The sequence below is a fragment of the Hyaena hyaena genome, unplaced genomic scaffold, assembly GCF_003009895.1.
Source record: "Hyaena hyaena isolate Hyena2069 unplaced genomic scaffold, ASM300989v1 scaffold_854, whole genome shotgun sequence".
NCBI classification, from domain to species: Eukaryota; Metazoa; Chordata; class Mammalia; order Carnivora; family Hyaenidae; genus Hyaena; species Hyaena hyaena.
Genome location: NW_024081487.1, coordinates 259,875 through 279,909, shown reverse-complemented (window position 1 = coordinate 279,909; position 20,035 = coordinate 259,875). Strand labels below are relative to the sequence as shown.

Below are 20,035 nucleotides of genomic sequence, written 5' to 3'. Positions count from 1 at the left end.
CGGTTGGTTAAGCGTCCGACTTCAGCCCAGGTCATGATCTCACAGTTTGTGAGTTCAAGACCCACATCAGGCTCTGTGCTTCAGATTTATTTATTCATTAATAAATAAATGTTTAAAAAAATTTAAAAACCCTAAAACTAGAATGTATTGAGCATTTATTATATGTCAGGAAATATTTATGCACTTTCACCAACATGATCTCATATAATATGATAACTAACCAGAACTTAGTGGTCTGTTAGCTCTTATTAAGCTCATCTGATGAGGAGACTCAGAGGCATGCAGTAACCTATCTAAAGTTTTACTGTAAGTTCCCACTTACAGGTCTTCAACCCTAGGCCTACTGTTCTTTCCACATAGCACACTGCTTTTCAAATAACTTTCACTTAACATGGTTGCTTCCTCTGAATGTGATAAGGTTTAAAATTATACTTGAACAGTTGTTAAAGGTTGTTACCAATTTGAATCTTTATGTCCACCTAACTCTATTCAATGTAGTATCAAATCTCAATTGATCAGCAATGGTGATATGGATGTTGACAATTTTTTTTTTATTGTTCATTTCTTTATTTTGTGTGAGACCAAGAAAGAGAGAGGGAAAAAGGGAGGCGCAGAGATGGGGAGAAAGAAATTCCCAAACAGACTGTGGACTGTCAGCACAGAGCCCAACATGGAGCTTGATCCCATGAGCCGTGAGATTATGTCCTAGCACCAAATTGAGAGTTATATGCTTAGCTGACTGAGCCACCCAGGCACCCCCAGATGTTTACAATTTTTAAGTCAAAATATTTCTTTGGGGCACCTGGGTGGTTCAGTAGGTTAAGCAACCGACTTTGTCTCAGGTCATGATCTCATGGTTCATGGGTTCAAGCCCTGCATGGGGCTCTGCACTGACAGCATGGAACCTGCTTGGGATTTTCTTTGTCTCCCTCTCTCTCTGTCTCTCCCCTTTTTGCACACATGTGTGCTCCCGCCCTCTCTCAAAATAAGTAAATAAACTTTAAATCCAAAACAAAATAAATTCCTTTAAAATTTTAAGTCATTGTACTAATCAATGAAAAATATGGAAGCTCCTAAAATTCAGAATAAACTCAAGTATGTCACCCATAAAGCACTTACCATATTTATTAATATTTCTCATTAAGAGCTTTTCACTTGATGCAGTATAATTATTGAATAAATATTTATTAAGAGTCTGCTTATCAACATTATTTGTGGGAAAGCTTAAGGTTGTCCAGCATGAAGATAATAACCAAGCTAATAAAGGTGTGTATACATGTATGCACACACACACACACACACACACACACACACAGTATATATTCATGGGTTTCTATGTGGCAGACTCTATTCTACATGTTCTACCTACACAATCCCACTTAAGCCTCACAATATACTCTTTGATTAGGTATTATAATTATGACGACCATTTTCTGATGACAGTTTTCCCATGAGAAAACTGTAGCACATATAGCTTATATGTATATAAGCTTATAGTCTTACAGGACCCTTGCTTTTAATCACTAGGGTATGTATTTTTAAAAAATATACTATGTTGTGAGAAGTTTACAGTTTAGTGTGATGTTGTGCATTTTGGAATTGGAATGAAACAGGAAATAAATAATTAGAATTTACTACAAAAATGGACAGGAGAGGCTGTAGGAACAGAGAAGAAGACACTTGATTCTGCCTGGTGTGAGGTAAAGAAACGACAAGAGAAGGATTGGAGATAAAGGCAGCAGAGGGTCTGGAAGGATGCAGTAGCATTTTCCCAGAGGAGAATGAAGAATATTCTAGTAAAGGTAAACCTGCTTAGATGGAAACAGGAGGATTGGGGGCATAGCCCTTGTGGATAAGTACAAGTGCCCTGGCAGTGATAATCCAAAGAAGGTATAAATGGGAAAGTGTTGGGAGATTGCACCAGAACCATGTCAGATGCCATATTTTGAAGGTCCTTATATAGAATGCTTAGAAATTGGGCTTTAGCCTAGAGGCAGTGAGAGCTTCTAAAGGAATATAAGCAGGAGAGTGGTATGATTTTGATAGTGTTGAAATTTCACTCACATCCTAGTGTTAGAATCAGATGCTGCAGGCAGTATAATCATTTCGGAGGTAACTGAAATAGTGATCATAGAGTATATAAAATTCCAATTCCCATGAAGCCAAGAGCAATGTCTTAATTCAAAATTACTGCATACCTACTGAGTGGTAGCTCCAAGGGTGAACTGACATTCAAAACTGACTGAGATATGTTAATGATATTCAATAAAAAAGTTATTGTTGGCTGAAGGAATTTGAAGTAATTAATCACTGGCCTTTCCATTACTCTATTTCCATTCCTTCTCTTTTAGTGTTGCACTCTTAACTCATTGTTTAAATATGCATCTGCTTTTAGTTGTCATAAGTTTAGCAGAGTTCCATTAGATTCTGTCAAGCATGATGACAGCAATACCACAAAAAAACCTCCAAGTATGGAAACTTAAAAAAATATATACCCCTAATCACCTTCCTGAACATCTCAGAATTAACAATGTTATGTGAGAAATCTTGGTGGATAAAATGTATAAAAATTAAAACATATGGGATATAATTTTAACTCTCTGCACTGATAGATTGAAATTGGAAACAAGATATGACTGTTGCAGAAAACTTTGAAAAAGACCAAATTATTACTACTTTAAAGTTTGTATGTGATTAAAAATTATAGGGCTATAGCTTCAAATTTAAAAGAATTCTTACTTAAAAACGGTATAGACTTAAAATTCTCCATAAATTTTTAATATGTTACCTCATTTCATCAATGGAATAACCTTTGAGATTGGTAATATAAATAATATTATTATTCCTATCTACAGATAAAACCATGGAGTCTCAGAAAGATTAAACTACGTATTCATTGTCACAGTCAGGAATTTGTTCATTGAATCAGCATTGTAATTCAGATTTTCTCGTTATAAATTCTATGGTATTTCTTCTCTATCACATTGCCTGTCAGAGGGAAATAAATAACCATTTATTCATCAATTCATATATTCATTCATTCATTCTTCACACATATGCTTAGTGCCTATTAGTACAAAGCACTGTGAGATTTATAGAGATTATAAATCAGAATCTGCTCTGGGGACAAACTGGCAAGGTAGGTATAAGGTTCAATGACAACTATGAACGAGGTGGAAATCATGTGTAATGAGACAGTAATAGAAAGAATTATGAAAGGTCATCACTGGAATAAATTATTTCTGGCTAAGGAATCATGGAAAGCTGTAAGGGAAAGGGGGTATTTTAGGTGAGTCTGAGTGGCTGGCATTTGGGCAGAGAGAGATAGGGCATGAATTCCAAGAAGTGGAAACAGTATGTTCAAAAGAAGGAAGAAAGTGAACTATGGAATGTGCTTAAGAAACAGTGAATCATCCTCTTTGCTGGGGTAGAGTGTGAAGGTTGAGAGAGGAAAATAAGGCTAAACACTTTTTTAAAAACTGGACTAAGGTGCTTACAATTTTCATGTAGGGCAGAATGACCTGATGAAAACAGCAGAGGTCTTGTTGAAGCCACACAAGTTTAGGTTCAAATACAGGCTATACCACTTAGAGGCTGTGTGATCATGATGAGTTTATATAATAAAATGACATATGATAAAACTTTCATATATCATCTATGAAAGGAAGACATTTGTTAAATATTTCATAAATATTTTTTAAAATAATAAAAATATTTACCTTCAGGGTAACTGTGAAGATCAAATGACAGGATGTTTGAAAACTGACTGGCATAAGGCCGTCAGTAAAAGTCAATTTCTGTTCCTATTCTGTGGTAGTTAGTGGTGAACCAAGAAGAGTGTTTGCTGAGGCTGATGATGTAATGAGAGTCACGTTTGAGTAAAGCAAATATGTTGGGTGAATTAGAAGAGGGAGTAAATGAGGTAAAAAGTCTTTTTTTTTTTTTTTTTGCAGTAGAGAACACAGGGGAATGAATGTCTCAATAAAGTAACACTACTAGGAATATTTACTATCTAGAATGATAGAATATTACAACACACAATAATTAGATCCAAGGGAAATATAGAAAAAGATCACAGTGAAATTATTTCTGGAATATTGCTATAGGAAAAATATGAATGAAACCAAGCTTTGAAATAAAAAAGGCTTTCGTACTGAGCTCATCTTAGAAGCAGGGGCTCTATGTCTTTTTTTGCTCCTCCCACCTTTGATCTCTCTCAGAGAGGTCGTTTGGATGAAACAAAATGTTCTCAATCCTCTACACCTGGATAAATTTCCACCTTTCAGAGCAGCCATTCAGGAAATGCACCAGGATCGCCTGAATAGAGATTCATTTCAAAGTGAATCTTTTTAAAAAGCCTCATTTAAAATTAGGGACTTGGATTACAAGAGTGTGCCAATAGCTTACTTGACCACGATTCTATTGTCAGAAAAACCCATATGATCAAATAGGAAGAGGCAGCTATTTGTTGAATGGTCTCCTCTATTGACTTGTTCTTTTTGAAATGGATATGGAGGTTTTAAAGCCATTCCTATCCATTTGTTGTTACATTCATTTTCCAAAGTCCAAGTGAGCCTTGGAAAAAAAAAGTTGTTTCTTCTAAACTTCTAACCATAAACATTTTTCTAAATGTTTATGCATTAACTAAATATTTATGAGTGTAATAAGTGAACTCTTAGTAACTGATATTTATTGTGTACTCTGAGTGTGCAGAACACTACTGAAAACTAGGCTTTGGATAAAAGAAGTGGGTGGAAAACAAAGCATGCATGACTCTTGATGTTATGTTTACAATATAAGCAGAGGGAAAATGTGTACCCGCATGCCTATGAAATGGAATAATCAACCCTTACTCCTCTTAGCTTCCTTGAATCTTTCTCCTCTGAGACTGTCTGAAAGAGTTCAATTACTTTTTCAAGGTTTTCAACACTAGAACAATTGTTCATTGATTATTTTTTTTAAGTTTGTTTATTTTGAGAGAGTGTGTGCATGTGAGCATGGGAGGGGCAGAGAGAGAGGGAGAGAGAAAATCCTAAACTTGGTCTGTACTATAAGCCTGACATAGGGAGTGAACACACATCTTATGAGAGATTATGACCTAAGCCAAAATCAAGTTGGACACTCAGCCAACTGAGCCACCCAGGCACCCCACTCATTGATAATTTCATATCTACAAACAATACTTTGTAAACTTCCAAGAGACACGCTTCTCTACTTCCACTGCCCATTGCAGTCTACAGAGGAGGTCTGCGTGGATCCTATCTTCCGGACCAAATGAGGCCCTCCGGGCTCCTGACTATGTGTCTGACTATGGCTGCATAGTTGGCGATGAAGGACCAGGAGGCCCAGCTCAGTCACTCTCCAGGATGAGGCTATAATTAAAATTGAACACTAATCTCCTAGGAGATCATCTGGAAAAAAATCCCAACATGCCGTTCAGCATCATTTGTGTTTTCACTATAACTCCAGTTTTCCCAATGTATCTTTCTTCACTCAAACTTGGGTTTGAATCTCTATGTATCTCTACATCCTCTACTCTGATTCAATCAATCCCTCTTTTCTCCTAACCCCCTAACCCTAGTCAAGAAGCCTTCTGTTCCTAAAATTCTGCCATTAGCAAAATTCAGTATGACCTCCCCTCTTTCCTGGACATTCTCTCTACCTTCTTGCTTTAGTTGATTGCTGGGTATCCCTGACACCCTCTCAACTTGGGGCTGTTCTTTTACCCATACCCCAATTATCACAGAGCCCAAAACAGGGATGGGTGTCCTCCCAGCTCCTCACTGGCGCTTCCAGGCAGTTTTGGCTCTTGTCTCCTTTTAAAATTTCAACTCCTTTGAAAAGCAAGGCAACAGTTTATAGACTATCTTCCCCATTTGACTTCTTTACCCAGTTCCAGGTCTTGCCCCTTACCTCTCATTCATAAATGATTCCAGTACTTGGTTCACTGTCCTCTTGAATACTACTTCTCTCATTGTTGTTAATGATTTCAATATCCACTGAAGTGACCCATCCAATACCTTGCCCTTCTAACACCTTGCCTTCCTCATTTCCAAACATTTTTTTCTTCAATCTCACCTTAGCATCCATTCCCCTGTCATTTCCCAAAACTGTACTGCTCACACAACTTTGATCACTTCTCCAACTACCTTGCTTTCCAACTTTACATTAGTGTCCTCACTTGCTTATCTATCTTGCTTTCTAACTCTACAATACTGTCCTCACTTCAACCATAGCCAAATAGTCAATTCATTGACGTTGGCACTTTTTTAGAGGACATACTCCCCTCATTGTCTTCCCCTTTTCTTTGCCAAGTTTAGAGTCCATGATCCCACTCTATTCATTTGGCAAAGCTCCAAATCTAGTTAAATCTACCTCTTCAATGGCACTTCTTCGGCACACCAGCCCCTGGCCATGGCACGAGAAAAACAAACAAACGACGCCGAATTTCTGTTTAAATTTATGACCACAAATCTCAAGTAGGCTCAGCTGAGTGGCCCATATTTATACAGCATGTCTCTACTTAATTCACTTTCTCATTCTCCGGGAAGAATATTTTCTATTTCTGTCTCTAAACCTCCAGATCTTTATTCTCAGCTAATGACCTCATTTGTTATTTCACTTAGAAAGTAAAATAATTCTGAAAAGAACTACTTCATATTCCAAAACCAAATCTTTCATGCTATTTGCATCTGTACATCCATATTTTCCTTTCTTTCGTATCAAAATGAATGAACTGGCAAAGAAGGCCTACGGCAATTTTGAAGGAAAACAAGTTGGAGAACTTAATTCCAGATATTGATATTATAAAGCTACAGTAGTTAAGAATGTAGAATTGGCAAAAGAGTAGACAAAGAGACTAATGGAACAGAGTAGAGTCCAGAGATAGACCCAACACCTACATTTATCTGATTTACATAAAAGTGACACTACAGGGTAGTGGAGAAAGTATGACCTTTTCAACAAATAGTGTGGGCCAAATGGAGGTACACATGGAAAAAATAATCTTGAACCTTCACTTATACCATAACAGAAAATTAATTTCAAATAATAACATATCTAAATATAATAATAAGACAAGAAACCTTTTAGGAAAAAAATGACCATTGTCATGATCTGGATTTGGTCTAAGATACCTTAAATGGGACATAAAAAGAAAAAGATTTATTAATTAGACTACAGTAAAATGAAAACCTTCTGTTTGTCAAAAGACACTATTACAAGTGAAAAAACAAGCCATGGAGTGGAAGAAGTCATCTGCAGTATAAATATTTGACAAAGAAACAAATATATTAATAACTACCACAAATCAACAAAGAAGAGCAATCACCTAATGAGAAAATAGGTAAAGACTTAAATAGATACTTCTTAAAAGGGAATGTTAAATAGTTCACGAAAATACAAAAAGATGCCCAACTTCATTAGTCAATAGAGAAATGCAAATTTAAACCATAACGGTATACCAGTGCATAATAACCAGAATAACTAAAATGAAAAAGATAATATCAAATGTTGACAAAGATGTGAAGCAAATAGAACTCTCCATACATTGCTGAGAGTATGTGTTGCTAAGAGTATACACTGGTGGAATCACTTTGGGAAACTGTTGATTAGTATTTATAGAAAATGAATACATACATTCCTATAACCCAGCAACCCTACAACTAAATAGATATCCAAGAGAGACATCCACCAACAAACAACTACAAATATGTTTATGGAAACACTATTCATAATGGCCCAACACTGGAAACCACCCTAATGTCTGTCAATAGTAAACTGGATGAATAAATTGCAGTATGTTTATACAAAAGAACACCGTTCAGTAATGATGAATGGATTATATCTATAGGCAACAACACAGACAAGTTTTACAATTATAATGTAAACAGAAAGAAGCCAGACACGAAAGAGTACATTCTCTATAATTCCATTAAGACACAGTTCAAACATAGGCAACAATTAACCTGAGGTGTTAGAAGTCAGAAGAGTGATGGGGCGCCTGCGTGGCTCAGCCGGTTAAGCGTCCGACTTCGTCTCAGGTCGTGATCTCACAGTTCGTGGGCTTGAGCCTCGCGTTGGACTCTGTACTGACAGCTCAGAGCCTGGAGCCTGTTTCAGATTCTGTGTCCCTCTCTCGCTCTGCTCATTCTCTGTCTCTCTCACTCTCTCAAGGATAAATAAACATTAAAAAATTAAAAAGAAAAAAAGAAGTCAGAAGAGTGATTACCCTCAGAAGAGGCAGGGGTTTTAAAATGAAATTAATTTATCAATATCCTATTACAAATACACAGTTGAGTTACCTTGGCATTTATAAAATTTATCATCATGGTATTTCAAGCAGAAAAATATTTTAAACAACAAAATATTTTAAAAAATAAAATTATTGCCAGACATAAATTCAGTTTAGATGGCCAATTTTTCCTACTTTATTTTATTTTAATTTTTTAAAATTATTTATTTTTGAGAGAGAGACAATGCGAGCAGAGGAGGGGCAGAGAGAGTGAGACACGGAATCCAAAGCAGGCTCCAGGCTTCGAACTGTTAGCACAGAACCCAACGCAGGGCCCAAATTCACAAACCATGAGATCGTGACCTAAGCTGAAGTCAGACGCTCAACTGACTGAGCCACCCAGGCGCCCCTCCTACTTTAAAGTCTACAAAAAAATGCATGTCTAGGGGGACCTGGGTGGCTCAGTCGGTTGAGTGTCTGACTTCAGCTCAGGTCATGATCTCGTGGTTCGCAAGTTTAAGTCCTGCATGGGGCTCTGTGCAGACCGCTCAGAGCCTGGAGCCTGCTTTGGATTCTGTGTGTCTCTCTCTCTCTCTCTCTCTCTCTCCCTCCCGAGCTCATGCTCTGTCTCTGTCTTTCAAAAAAATAAATAAATGTTTAAAAAATTTTTTAAAAATGCATGTCTAAATTTTGCAAAACTTTTCTCTTTCTGAAGCCTTCACTATATTCTAAGAAGAAATGATGTCATTTATCCATGTCTACTTGTAAAACTGTGAAAAGCAAAACAAAAGTTGAGCAAATTACTTTGAAATAAATCACATGTAAGCAGCCACGTTCTCAATCAGCCTTTTTTTCACCAGGACAACTTTGAACACATACAATTCTGTTTCTCAAAGTCCCATGTACCAAGCCCCTGCATCACTACCTCTCCTGAAATCTTTTGCCATAACTATATAAAATGAAGATAACAAAAGCAACCATCTCATGGTTGTAAAGATTACACAAGATATAAAAATGCATTCTCCCGGAACACTTCATTTGTATTAATAATGTTAACGTCAGAATAACCCAAGGTGTTTGTTAAATCATTATTGATTTCTGGGCTCAACCCCAGACCTACTGAAGCAGAGTTGTTAGTTGGGCCTGGAAATCTGCATTTTACCTAGCATTTTGAGTGATTATTTTTGTAGATTTAAACGTGAAGACCACTATCCAGAGATTACAGCCTACTTCTTACCTGTTCCTCAGATCTCTAATACAGGGATCTGCACACAGTGAATGCTTACTGATTGTCTGAATGATATTCAATATTTCCAGACAGGTATGATATAAATGATTAACAGAATCTGGAATCTGTTACAGATTTGTGTAGTTTAAGGGAATAGATTTTTACATTTTGGTGCCAGAAAAATATAAAAGGAGGCTTGTTTTGTTAATATTAAAAACAGTCTCAGTTTCAATCATTTTAACTTTATTTATAAATGTGAAGATATTTGAATCCTCTTGTATTTTACATAACTCGTTTTTTCTTAAAATAATTCAGCCCATTTCAGTTTGTATTGCTTTTTGGTTTTGTTGTTGTGTTGTGTTGTACTTTGGAAGATCTCGAGAGAATAGACATGTGCTCCTGAAGAGGACAAATGACCATAATCTCTGGGCACTGCATTATTCATATTAGGCCCACAGCTAGGCTTCTAGAACGACTTTCTTTCTTACATCTCATTCATTCACGGGGAAGCTCCCATCTATAAAGAGAACTGTAAATGAAAATGTCTGCAACTGTTTAATTCAAATGAAAATGTAAATCAAATGACAGTAGCAGTGTATACAACAGTTACACAACTTGTTGCACTAAAGAGAAAATTTTAATAGGAAACTAAACCTTTTCATAAGGTTTGATTGCATTGAAAGAACAAGAGTCAACCTCGTTGCACAGTAGTGAGCACAGCATGACGTGTAGCCTTGTGGAATCACCATGTTGTACGCCTGAAACAAATGCAACATTGTGTAACATGTCCAATTTAAAAAAGAGAAAAAAAGCTAGGAATTATTTCCAGTTTCATTTCTGCTTTGTGTTATTGGGTAAACATACAGATTAAAAGATAAATAGATATAGATATTTTATCAGTACGAGATAATGTGTAGGAACTAAATGTTCTTATTTGGTGAAAAGCCTTAAAGCATATGCTTGTTCTATTGTGAAAGATAAATTCATACAATTAATTTACACATTTTCAACTACCATTGGCTATCTGAGTAAAGCTAAATTCTATAAATTAGTTGAAGAGGTTCAGTGAGACTTTAAGACACATTTATTTCATAAGCCAAATATGAGTGGTTGGGATTAGGCATGAAGAGCTTGACCTGCAGGCCACCAGACGGACGTACTTTCCAGCCCAAATCTGCTACTTTATAAATATCAAATGCCCTTGACTTTCTGAGGCCACAATTAACCTTTAAAATGACTCTGAAGTACAGTGAGGCTTTTTTTTTTTTTTAATCTCTCTTTCTCAAGAAAGGAAAGGATGAGATTTTTTTTTTCTTTTCTGGCAATGATGCTAAATTCTGACAGTTTGCTAAGCAGTGGAAATCATGCTGTATGCAAAAGTTTCTGCAAGACAGATTCTTACAAAATAGTCTTTATGTTTCCAACGGATACTGGCTACTTTAAAGGACTCAATTCCAACAACAACTTCACTGAAAGCAGGGTTCTCTGAGGCTGAAATCACAGGACATGCATATTGAACCACTAAGGATTCTCTGCTTCCTCTGTCCAGTGCTAGCTTGACCTCCAGACCTCCTTGTCTATCTCTGTTCCACACACTGACTTTGGCCATCCAAATCAGTAACAATAACCTGTATTCTAGATGGATAGAATAAAAATATGGAGCTGAGTGAACACCTTAAGTAGAAGGCTTACCTATTTAGCAAAGAGACAATGTTAAAAATGCTTTATTTAAGCATCTAAATAATCTGATTTTTCTTAGAGTTAACCAGAAAATTCCCAGACATATGAAAGCAGCAGAAAACTTCAGATGAAATTTGACTCCTGTTGAGCCTTTATCAATGAATTTCCTTGCATTTTGAGAATTGCCTTGGTTAATTGCACATGGCCCACTCTAGTGATCCAGTAAGAGAAAATTACCAAAGACCCAAAAAGAGTCATTTGTACACTGATTTTACATCGCCTTCCATCTATTTCCTTGGCCCCTTTTCTGGCCATGAGGACCAGTAGCTTTGATTATTCAATTCTAGATTTAAGAACAAATCAAGACTTGCAGAAACTTTTTAGTCTGTCTTTCTTATCAGTGATGGTGAATGTGAATTCTATTGTGATACTTGAAACAAATCTGAGCACGCTCAAAAGTCAACATGGATTTGGAAAAGGAGACCCCTTCTGGAGACAACTGGTTGGTAGGTGAGACTTTACAAGTCCTGATCTCATTTAAAGATTTGGAGGGCACTTCACAGCGGGCTCTGAGAGTAAGCAGAGTAATGAGCCTAGACTAGGGACAAGATGTTCAAGATCATTAACAGGGCACCCATTTTAATGCTTAACATATATCAATACCACATTCCATCCATTCATTCACTCGTTCCCCATATTTTCTCTTACTCCTTAAATTAGGAGCAGGGTCTTAGTTAAATGCTTAAGATTTCTCCAAGGAATAAATACATGAAGGAGTAACACTTACTTTCCAGTAATAAATTGACTCCTGGACGGTGTGCAAATAGGCTGGACATAGTAGTTCTCCAGTTTAACTCCTTCGGCAGCGAGCTTGTCAAGAGTGGGAGTCTTTATCTCGGAGCCGTGGTAACCCACATCTCTAAATCCCTGATCATCCGCTAGGATGAAAATGAGATGGGGTGGGGAGGTGGCAGTTGTGCTGGGCTCTGGTCTCTCTCCAGATTGAGCTCGTAATGCCCCTTCCTCCTCCTCCTCCAAGCCCTGGCCCCAGGACAGGTAACCGTAGGTGAGGAGGCCGAGGACCCAGAAGGCTGCCAGCGCCCCCATGGCTAGCATCTTTCCGGGCCAAACCCAGGCGGGCGGCGGAGGCGGAGGCCCCGCATAACCCCGGGGGGCCATTCACTGGGCTCCCGGCTGAGAAAGCACTCGCAGAACCACGCACCGGGGCCGCCGCCGCCTCACACATGCACGCGGGAGAGGCGTAGACCGAACGGGCGGTGGACGGTCTCCGCCTGGGAAGAAGTCCCGCGCTCCTCTCGGCTGTCACCACATCCAACAACTTTAACCTTCTAGAAGCGACGGGACGTCAGAAAAACAAGGAGTCGTTTTGCTCCGTCGGGTATGACTTTCTCCTCCTCGCTCCCCTGAGCAGCTTCCACACACACACACACAAAGTTAATGCCGCCACTGGAAAGTTCTCGAGAGAAAACGTCTAGCAAGGGATCACCTTGGGTAGCGACCCTGCTTGGCCAGAGAGCCCTGGACGTGGAGCCGCGAGTTCTCGCCGCGCGCGCACGCGGGTCGGGGGTGGCAGCCGCGCCGTCCCCTCACCTGGGAGGCACTGCCAAGTGGAGCAGCCGCGCCCCGCTCTTACCCCGACAGATAACAGCTGCCCGCCGTGCACCGACGTCCTGACCACTTGCTCCACTTTTCCGGGGCTCTTACGTCTCGCGGTCTCTCCAAGGCGTTCGCCAATCTCCCCGACACTAGGCGGCGAAGTAAGGGGAACAGCCCAGTTTCCGGATTTCGTTCCACGGCTGACCGCCCTTCTCCTGCGGGAACCTCGCGCACCGAGTCCTCCGGGCCTCAGGAGCGCGTGGGGGGCGAAGCGGGGCGCCTGCCGCGGGGGCCACGCCGCTTCCAGCCCGCGCAGCCTCCGCCGAGTTGGTGCGTCCGGCCGAGGCGCTGCGACATGGGTGCGTGCTGTCAGCGAACTTCCTTCGTTCCGGCACTGGGGTTTCTTGGCCACCTCCTCCCTCTTTTCTGTCCAGTGAATCACAGAACGGTACTTTCTGCCTTAGCTCCTGCAGGAAGAGGGGGAGGGGTAAGGTTGGTTTAGAGGTTCGGTCTTTCCCTTTTCCCTTCCGGGAGGAGGAGGGCGGGGGGGCTTTGCAGGAGGGAGAGAAAGCTCCGCGCTTCTCCTCGCTCCCCGCGGGATCCGGGATCCGGGGTCCAGCCGGCGCGAGCGCTTCTCTGGGTTTCGCCCGCTGCCCTCCATCATCCGGAGAGGGGACGATCCGCGGCGGCGCGGATCGGGAGGGGTGAGGCGGGCGACTCTTTTCGTTGGTCTGTGAATGGAGAGCTCTCCCCCCATCCCGACGGCCGCGCTTGCAAACTTTTTCCAGCGTCTGGAGGGAGTGACAGAGGAAGAGTCGGAGAAACAACAAACTGCGTAGCATGCCCTTTCTTCCTCTTCTACGCTTCCAGTTTTCCTTTACTAGTCCCTTCTGTCCCCCTCCCCCCCATTTTCCCTATTCCCCTATTGCTTTTATCCCCGCCTCTTTTTTTTTTTTTTTTTTTGTAGTGTCGACTACAAGTTTTTAAATTGAATTTCCTTTCCCCGTTGCTGGCCTTTGCAGGCTGACTTCCTCATTAGCTTCTCTCCACGTGAAGATCTTGACATTGTCGCCTTATTCTTACCTCTCCCCAAACTTCCCCACAGGGCGTCTCCAGCCAAGAATGTGGGGCGAAGAGACACAGTTCACTCTCAAGAAGTGAGAGCCCAGGCGGTACTTCTGCAGTAAGGAAACTACCGTTTCCCGTCTAATAATTAAGGGAACTTCATCATTTTGTAAAAACTATGTGGAGTAAAAGCATTGTAATAGCTTGTGCTCACAGGGAAGATATGCAGGCTTATACTAGAATCATAGGTTTTTAAAGCCCTGCTCCGTTAGGGAAGGGATTTAGGGTATCTAATGAGGGAGAAGGCAATCGATGCCAAGAGCCACTGAGACATGTTTTTCTGTCCCCGAATTTATTCAGTGGTTCTTGAACACCTTCTATGGGCTGACACATAAAAAGTCAGATTCTGGGGCACTTAGGTGGCTCGGTCCCTTGAGCGTCAGACTTCAGCTCAGGTCATGATCTCACAGTTTGTGGGTTCCAGCCCCACATTGGCTCTGTGCTGACAGCTGGGAGCCTGCTTTGAATCCTTTGTCTCCTCTCTCTCTCTGCCCCTCCTGCCCTCTCAAAAAAAAAAAAAAAAAAGTCAGATTCTCCCAAATGCCAAAGCATAAATCTAGGTTTCACTTAGCCAATTTATTTTTAATTCTTTCCTATTACTAAAGTTCCTATTTTGTTTCTAGGCAAAACATTTGTGAAATGGAAACTTAGCACCTTTGAAACTTGCAGTGTGCTCCATACAGTTAATTTTGCTAACGTGTAATACTAGCTTTCTGCTAGTATTTTTTTTTCCTGAGATCATTCTGACTAGTCTGTGGAGGGATGAACAGTGTTAGAAACCTCTGGGAAATATGGTCTAAGCAATTCGGTAAGTTAAATCACTAAGTATGTAATTAGTGAACAGAATATTGGGAGATCGGAAAGCACTGAGTAAGGCTTCCAGCTTCGTGGGCCTAACAAGATGCTTGAATGCCAGCAGACATTTCAGATGGGTTAGCCACTTTTAGTTGGAGTGGTCAGTGACCTAGAACAAAAAGTGTCCATGTTGCTATGCAAGAAAGAGAAAGAGGGTCCTTTTTTAAAAAATAAGTTTACTTATTTTTGAGAGAGAGATACAATGTGAGCAGGGGAAGGGCAGAGAGAGCAGAAGACACAGAATCTGAAGCAGACTCCTGGCTCTGAGCTGTCAGCACAGAGCCCAATGTGGGGCTTAAACTCCTGAGCTGGGAGATCATGAGCTGAGCTGGACTTGGACACTTAACCTACTGAGCCATCCAGGCACCCTGAAAGAGGGTCCTTTTCAGCTCAGGTTTCAAGCAAGAGTAAGAGTAAGTAATAATAGTATGATGATGTTAACAGTTAGGGGACACCTACCATGTGCTCTATATAATGATTATATGCGTGTATACATAAATATTTACACACATGCTGTATAGTATTTATGTAATGCTTTATATACTTTATCTCTTCTCCTTCTCCACCAATTTTATGAGGTATTCTTTCATTGAACAAATATCTGAGAAGCTGGGCCAGAGCTAGAAGCTGGGAGAGTGATGGTCAGTAACTAAATCAGGCACAGTGCCTGCTCTTGTGGAACTTACACTGATGGAAAGAGATTAAATCATCCCCAAACTCCAAAGGTTACCTACTATTCTGCAGTAGTCTGAAAAAAGGAACAAAATTAAAAGAAATTTTAAAACAAAGAAATCTGACTTCGACTGGGTGTGGTTAGTGGGTGGGGCAGTACAGGAATGTGACCTGCAAACTGAGGGAGATGTTATTTCGTTTGTTATCCACCCTGCTTTGTTTTTAAGAGTTCGGCCCTTCTTGCATAGATTACAGAAGTAGTTTAGTCAAAAGCCCATGTCATCATCAGACTCCTCTGATTCTTCTTTCTTTGCTTCCACTGTCTTCTCCTCAGCCTGGGCCCCCTGCTGGCGGAGCACCAGCTGCTGGGGCAGGTCCACTGGCCCCTACACTGCAGGTGAGGCTCCTGATGTTGACATTGGCCAGGGCCCTTGCAAACAAGCCCAGCCAGAAAGGTTCAACATGTACACCTGCTGCTTTAATGAGGGCATTGATCTTATCCTCCGTGACCCGTCACCTCATCATTGTGCAGGATGAGGGCTGAGTAGAGGCGGGCGAGCTCCCAGACCGAGACCAAGATGCAGGTGGGTGCTGAGTGGGTGCTGCCAGGTGCTGTGCTGGCCACTGGATGAAGTGAGGGGCTCACCTCACCCTATTCTGGCCTTAACTTCCTCGGAAGACTGGAGCACATTGGCAGCAGCTGAGGAAAAGCTGTTTATCCCCCTTTTACAGGAAATTTAGACTTGCAAATCTGTCTGACTTCAAAACCCATGTTTTTCAAAAGATAATCTTCCTGCAAGTGGGCATTAAGGTCTTTCCCAGCCACACAACACAGAGAGAACACAGCTGCCTGGGTTAGAGAATTCAGATCTTTACCCAAGGCATGCATGCTCTCCACATTCAAGATAAAAGGGCAGAATTCTTGCCTAAAAATGCCATTTCGGAATAAACAGTACTGTGTTAAGGGAGACTAAGAAGTATTTACAATTAGTAGTAAGAGCCAAGAAACAAGAACAGTCATGCTACAACAGACCAAATGAGATGTGACTCAGAGGGAAAATCCATTGGTTGGGTGCCCTAGCCAAAGTGGGAAATGGGTAATGGTTATTCCCACATCCATAAGGAATACCTTCAGAATGAAATCAGAGGCTCTTGAATGCCCTGTACATTATTGTACATAAACTGGTATTATAAGCACAGAAACTTCACATTTCTCATTATAGGATTGGGTTTCATACACTCTAAGCAGTAGTTTTAGTGTCCTCATGAATCCCAGGTTAAAGACCCTCTATAACCAAACTTTTTTTCTGACTTTAGAGCCAGGATTTTTGGTGTTCAGGCATCAGCTTCACTAATGGAACCGCATCATAAATTTATTTCAGCTTAGATGTAGTCACATTACACAGTCCTATAGTTACGGAATGACATTATAAAAAAATTAAAAGTACCATTTTATTCATTCAGTAAAAGGAGAGAGAAAGAGAGTGAGAAACAGAATTGCTTAGAGATGAAATTAGTGTGGACTGATTATTCAGGTGAGGCTTACTCAGGAGGTAGGACTAAAGCTATGCCTCAAAGGACCATCAAAATTAAAATTTGGGAAAGAAGAGAAGAAGTTAAGGGAAGAGCATTTCAGTAAAAGGAAAGAGAAAACCAACTGGCTGAGACATGTTTGGACTGGGAGAGTATGGGAAATAACATTGGGAAGTTCAGATTACCCCATATTTTGAGAGACTTTGAAAAAGTATTAAGGGCTGGAACTTGATTTGGGGGCATTAAGAGTGATGAGATCCTTTGAGCAGGACATAACATGAAAAAATACTTTAGTAGATCATATTAATGTCCTTTCTGGAATGGATTTGTAGACATAGAGGCTACAAAGAAATGGCTTCAGCCAATAAAAATTTGAAGAGTTGAATTTTACCCTGAGAGCACTGAGTGTATTAAAGTTTTATTGGTTACAGCAAGACATGATGGGGGCGCCTGGGTGGCTTAGTCGGTTGAGCATCCGACTTTCGCTTAGGTCATGATCTCGCGGTTCGTGGGTTGAGCCCCGCGTTGGGCTCTGTGCTGACTGCCAGCTCAGAGCCTGGAGCCTGTTTCAGTCTGTGTCTCCCTCTCTCTCTGATCCTCCCCTGTTCACGCTGTCTCTCTCTCTCTCTCTCTCTCTCTCTCCCTCTCCTAGAAATAAATAAAAAAAATATTTAAAAAAAAAGAGCAAGCCATGATGAAAATATAGGAAAAGGTATCCTAGAACATTTTCAGAGAGAGATCTGAGGAAGCAAAGACTAGAATCACACAAATGCCAGTTTGAAATTTCTACAGCAGTATGTTCCTTAAGTGAAAGAACTATGACCACATCATTTGATGGGAGAATGATATTCATTAAAAGTTTAGAAACAAGTATTTAATCAACTAAGAGAAAAACAAGAGAAAAAGGAATCAGGGACCCAATATAGGACCTTCTTCGATTGGATAATGGGAAATGAAAGGAAATAATAGAACACTTTGGCAGGAAGGTCACCATCAGAGAGGGAGGTCAGAGAAAGGCATTGCAGTGTAGCCTGGGGCTCCTTAGGGGACAGACCAAGAGTAGTGGATGCCCAAGGGTGGAGGGTGGAATGAAGGAGTGGATATGAGGAGTGAGTTTATTTATCAGTAAATAGAGAAGCAAAGAAAATTACAGATCAGCATTAAAATGGGTAGTTGCACAATATTTCTTTGAAACACCCGTGTTAGTCCTCACTATAAAGACATTTCCCACAGCCCCCAGTATACATGGGCAGAAATGCCCTAGCTTACTACCGCATACACCTAGACAAGTTGTTGCTGTTGTTAGTTTTGCTTAGCAAAAGAACATGCCTGCCACTCTATTCCCTTTTCCTGTATAGGCATTTCTTTTCTTTTTTTTTTCCTCCTTTCTTTTTATTTTATTTTTTTTAATTTTTCCCCAAATTTCTTATTTAATTTATTTTTTTAAATTTATATCCAAGTTAGTTAGCATATAGTGCAACAATGATTTCAGGAGTAGATTCCTTAATGCCCCCCACCCATTTATCCCATCACCCCACAACCCCTCTAGTAATCCTGTTTGTTGTCCATAGTTAAGTCTCTTATGTTTATCCCCCTCCCTCTTTTTATATTATTTTTTGCTTTCCTTCCCTTATGTTTATCTGCTTTGTATATTAAAGTCCTAACATGAGTGAAGCCATATGATATTTGTCTTTCTCTGACTGACTAATTTTACTTCTAGTTCCATCCACATAATTGCAAATGGTAAGACTTCATTCTTTTTGATTTCTGAGTAATACTCCATTGTATATATATATATATACCACATCTTCTTAATCCATTTATCCATCGATGGACATTTGGGCTCTTTCCATACATTGACTATTGTTGATAGTGTTGCTATAAACATTGGATGCATATGTCCCTTCAAAACAGCACACTTGTATCCCTTGGATAAATACCTAGTAGTGCAATTGCTGGGTTGTAGGGTAGTTCTATTTTTATTTTTTTGTTTTTTTATTATTATTATTTTTTTACAAATAGTTTATTGTCAAATAAGTTTCCACATAACACTCAGTGCTCATCCCCACAAGTGTCCTTCTCCATGCCCCTCCCTCCTCACCCCACATCCATCAGTTCTCAGTTTTTGTCAGCATTCAAGAGTCTCTCATGGTTTGCCTCTCTCCCTTTCCCCCACCATTTCCCCCCTTCTTCTCCCCCTTGTTCCTCCGTCCAGTTCCTCCTAATCCTCCTATACGTGCAAACATATGATATTTGTCCTTTTCTGCCTGACTTATTTCGCTCAGCATAACACCCTCAAGGTCCATCCATGTTGCTACACATGGCCAGATTTCATTCTTTCTCACTGCCATGTAGTATTCCATGGTATAGATAAACCACATCTTCTTGATCCATTCGTCCGTTGATGGACACTTAGGCTCTTTCCATGTTTTAGCTATTGTGGAGAGTGCTGCTATGAACATTGGGTTACATGTGCTCCTATGCCTCAGCATTTCTGTATCCCTTGGGTAAATTCCTAGCAGTGCTATTGCTGGGTCATAGGGGAGTTCTACTGTTCGTTTCCTGAGGAACCTCCACACTGTTTTCCAGAGGGGCTGTACCAGTTTACATTCCCAACAGTGCAGGGAGGGTGCCCGTTTCTCCACATCCTCGCCAGCATCTAGAGTTCTCTGATTTGCTCATTTTAGCCACTCTGACTGGCGTGAGGTGGTATCTCAGTGTGGTTTTGATTTGTATCTCCCTGATGAGGAGGGATGCTGAGCATCGTTTCATGTGTCTGTTGGCCATCTGGATGTCCTCTTTGGAGAAGTGTCTGTTCATATCTTCTGCCCATTTCTTCACTGGGTTGTTTGTTTTTCGGGGGTGTAGTTTGGTGAGTTCCTTATAGATTCTGGATATTAACCCTTTATCTGATATGTCATTTGCAACTATCTTTTCCCATTCTGTTGGTTGCCTATTAGTTTTCTGGGTTGTTTCCTTGGCTGTGCAGAAGCTTTTAATCTTGATGAGGTCCCAAATATTTATTTTTGCTCTTGATTCCCTTGCTTTTGGGGATGTGTCAAGTAAGAAGTTGCTGCGGTGGAGGTCAAGGA

At 40.4% G+C, this 20,035-nt stretch overlaps 1 protein-coding gene and 1 pseudogene across 1 annotated transcript in view; both read right to left on the bottom strand.

Annotated features, from left to right (window-relative positions):
- Positions 1-13,429, bottom strand: part of ARSJ (arylsulfatase family member J) — an 82,528-nt gene extending 69,099 nt beyond the window's left edge. Inside the window, exon 1 of the mRNA XM_039220001.1 lies at positions 11,929-13,429. Coding sequence (XP_039075932.1) covers positions 11,929-12,320 — 392 coding nt within the window. The 5' untranslated portion in view covers positions 12,321-13,429. The remainder of the gene's footprint in view (positions 1-11,928) is intronic.
- A 2,247-nt stretch (positions 13,430-15,676) lies between these two features.
- LOC120222254 overlaps positions 15,677-20,035 on the bottom strand; it is a 25,473-nt pseudogene continuing 21,114 nt past the window's right edge.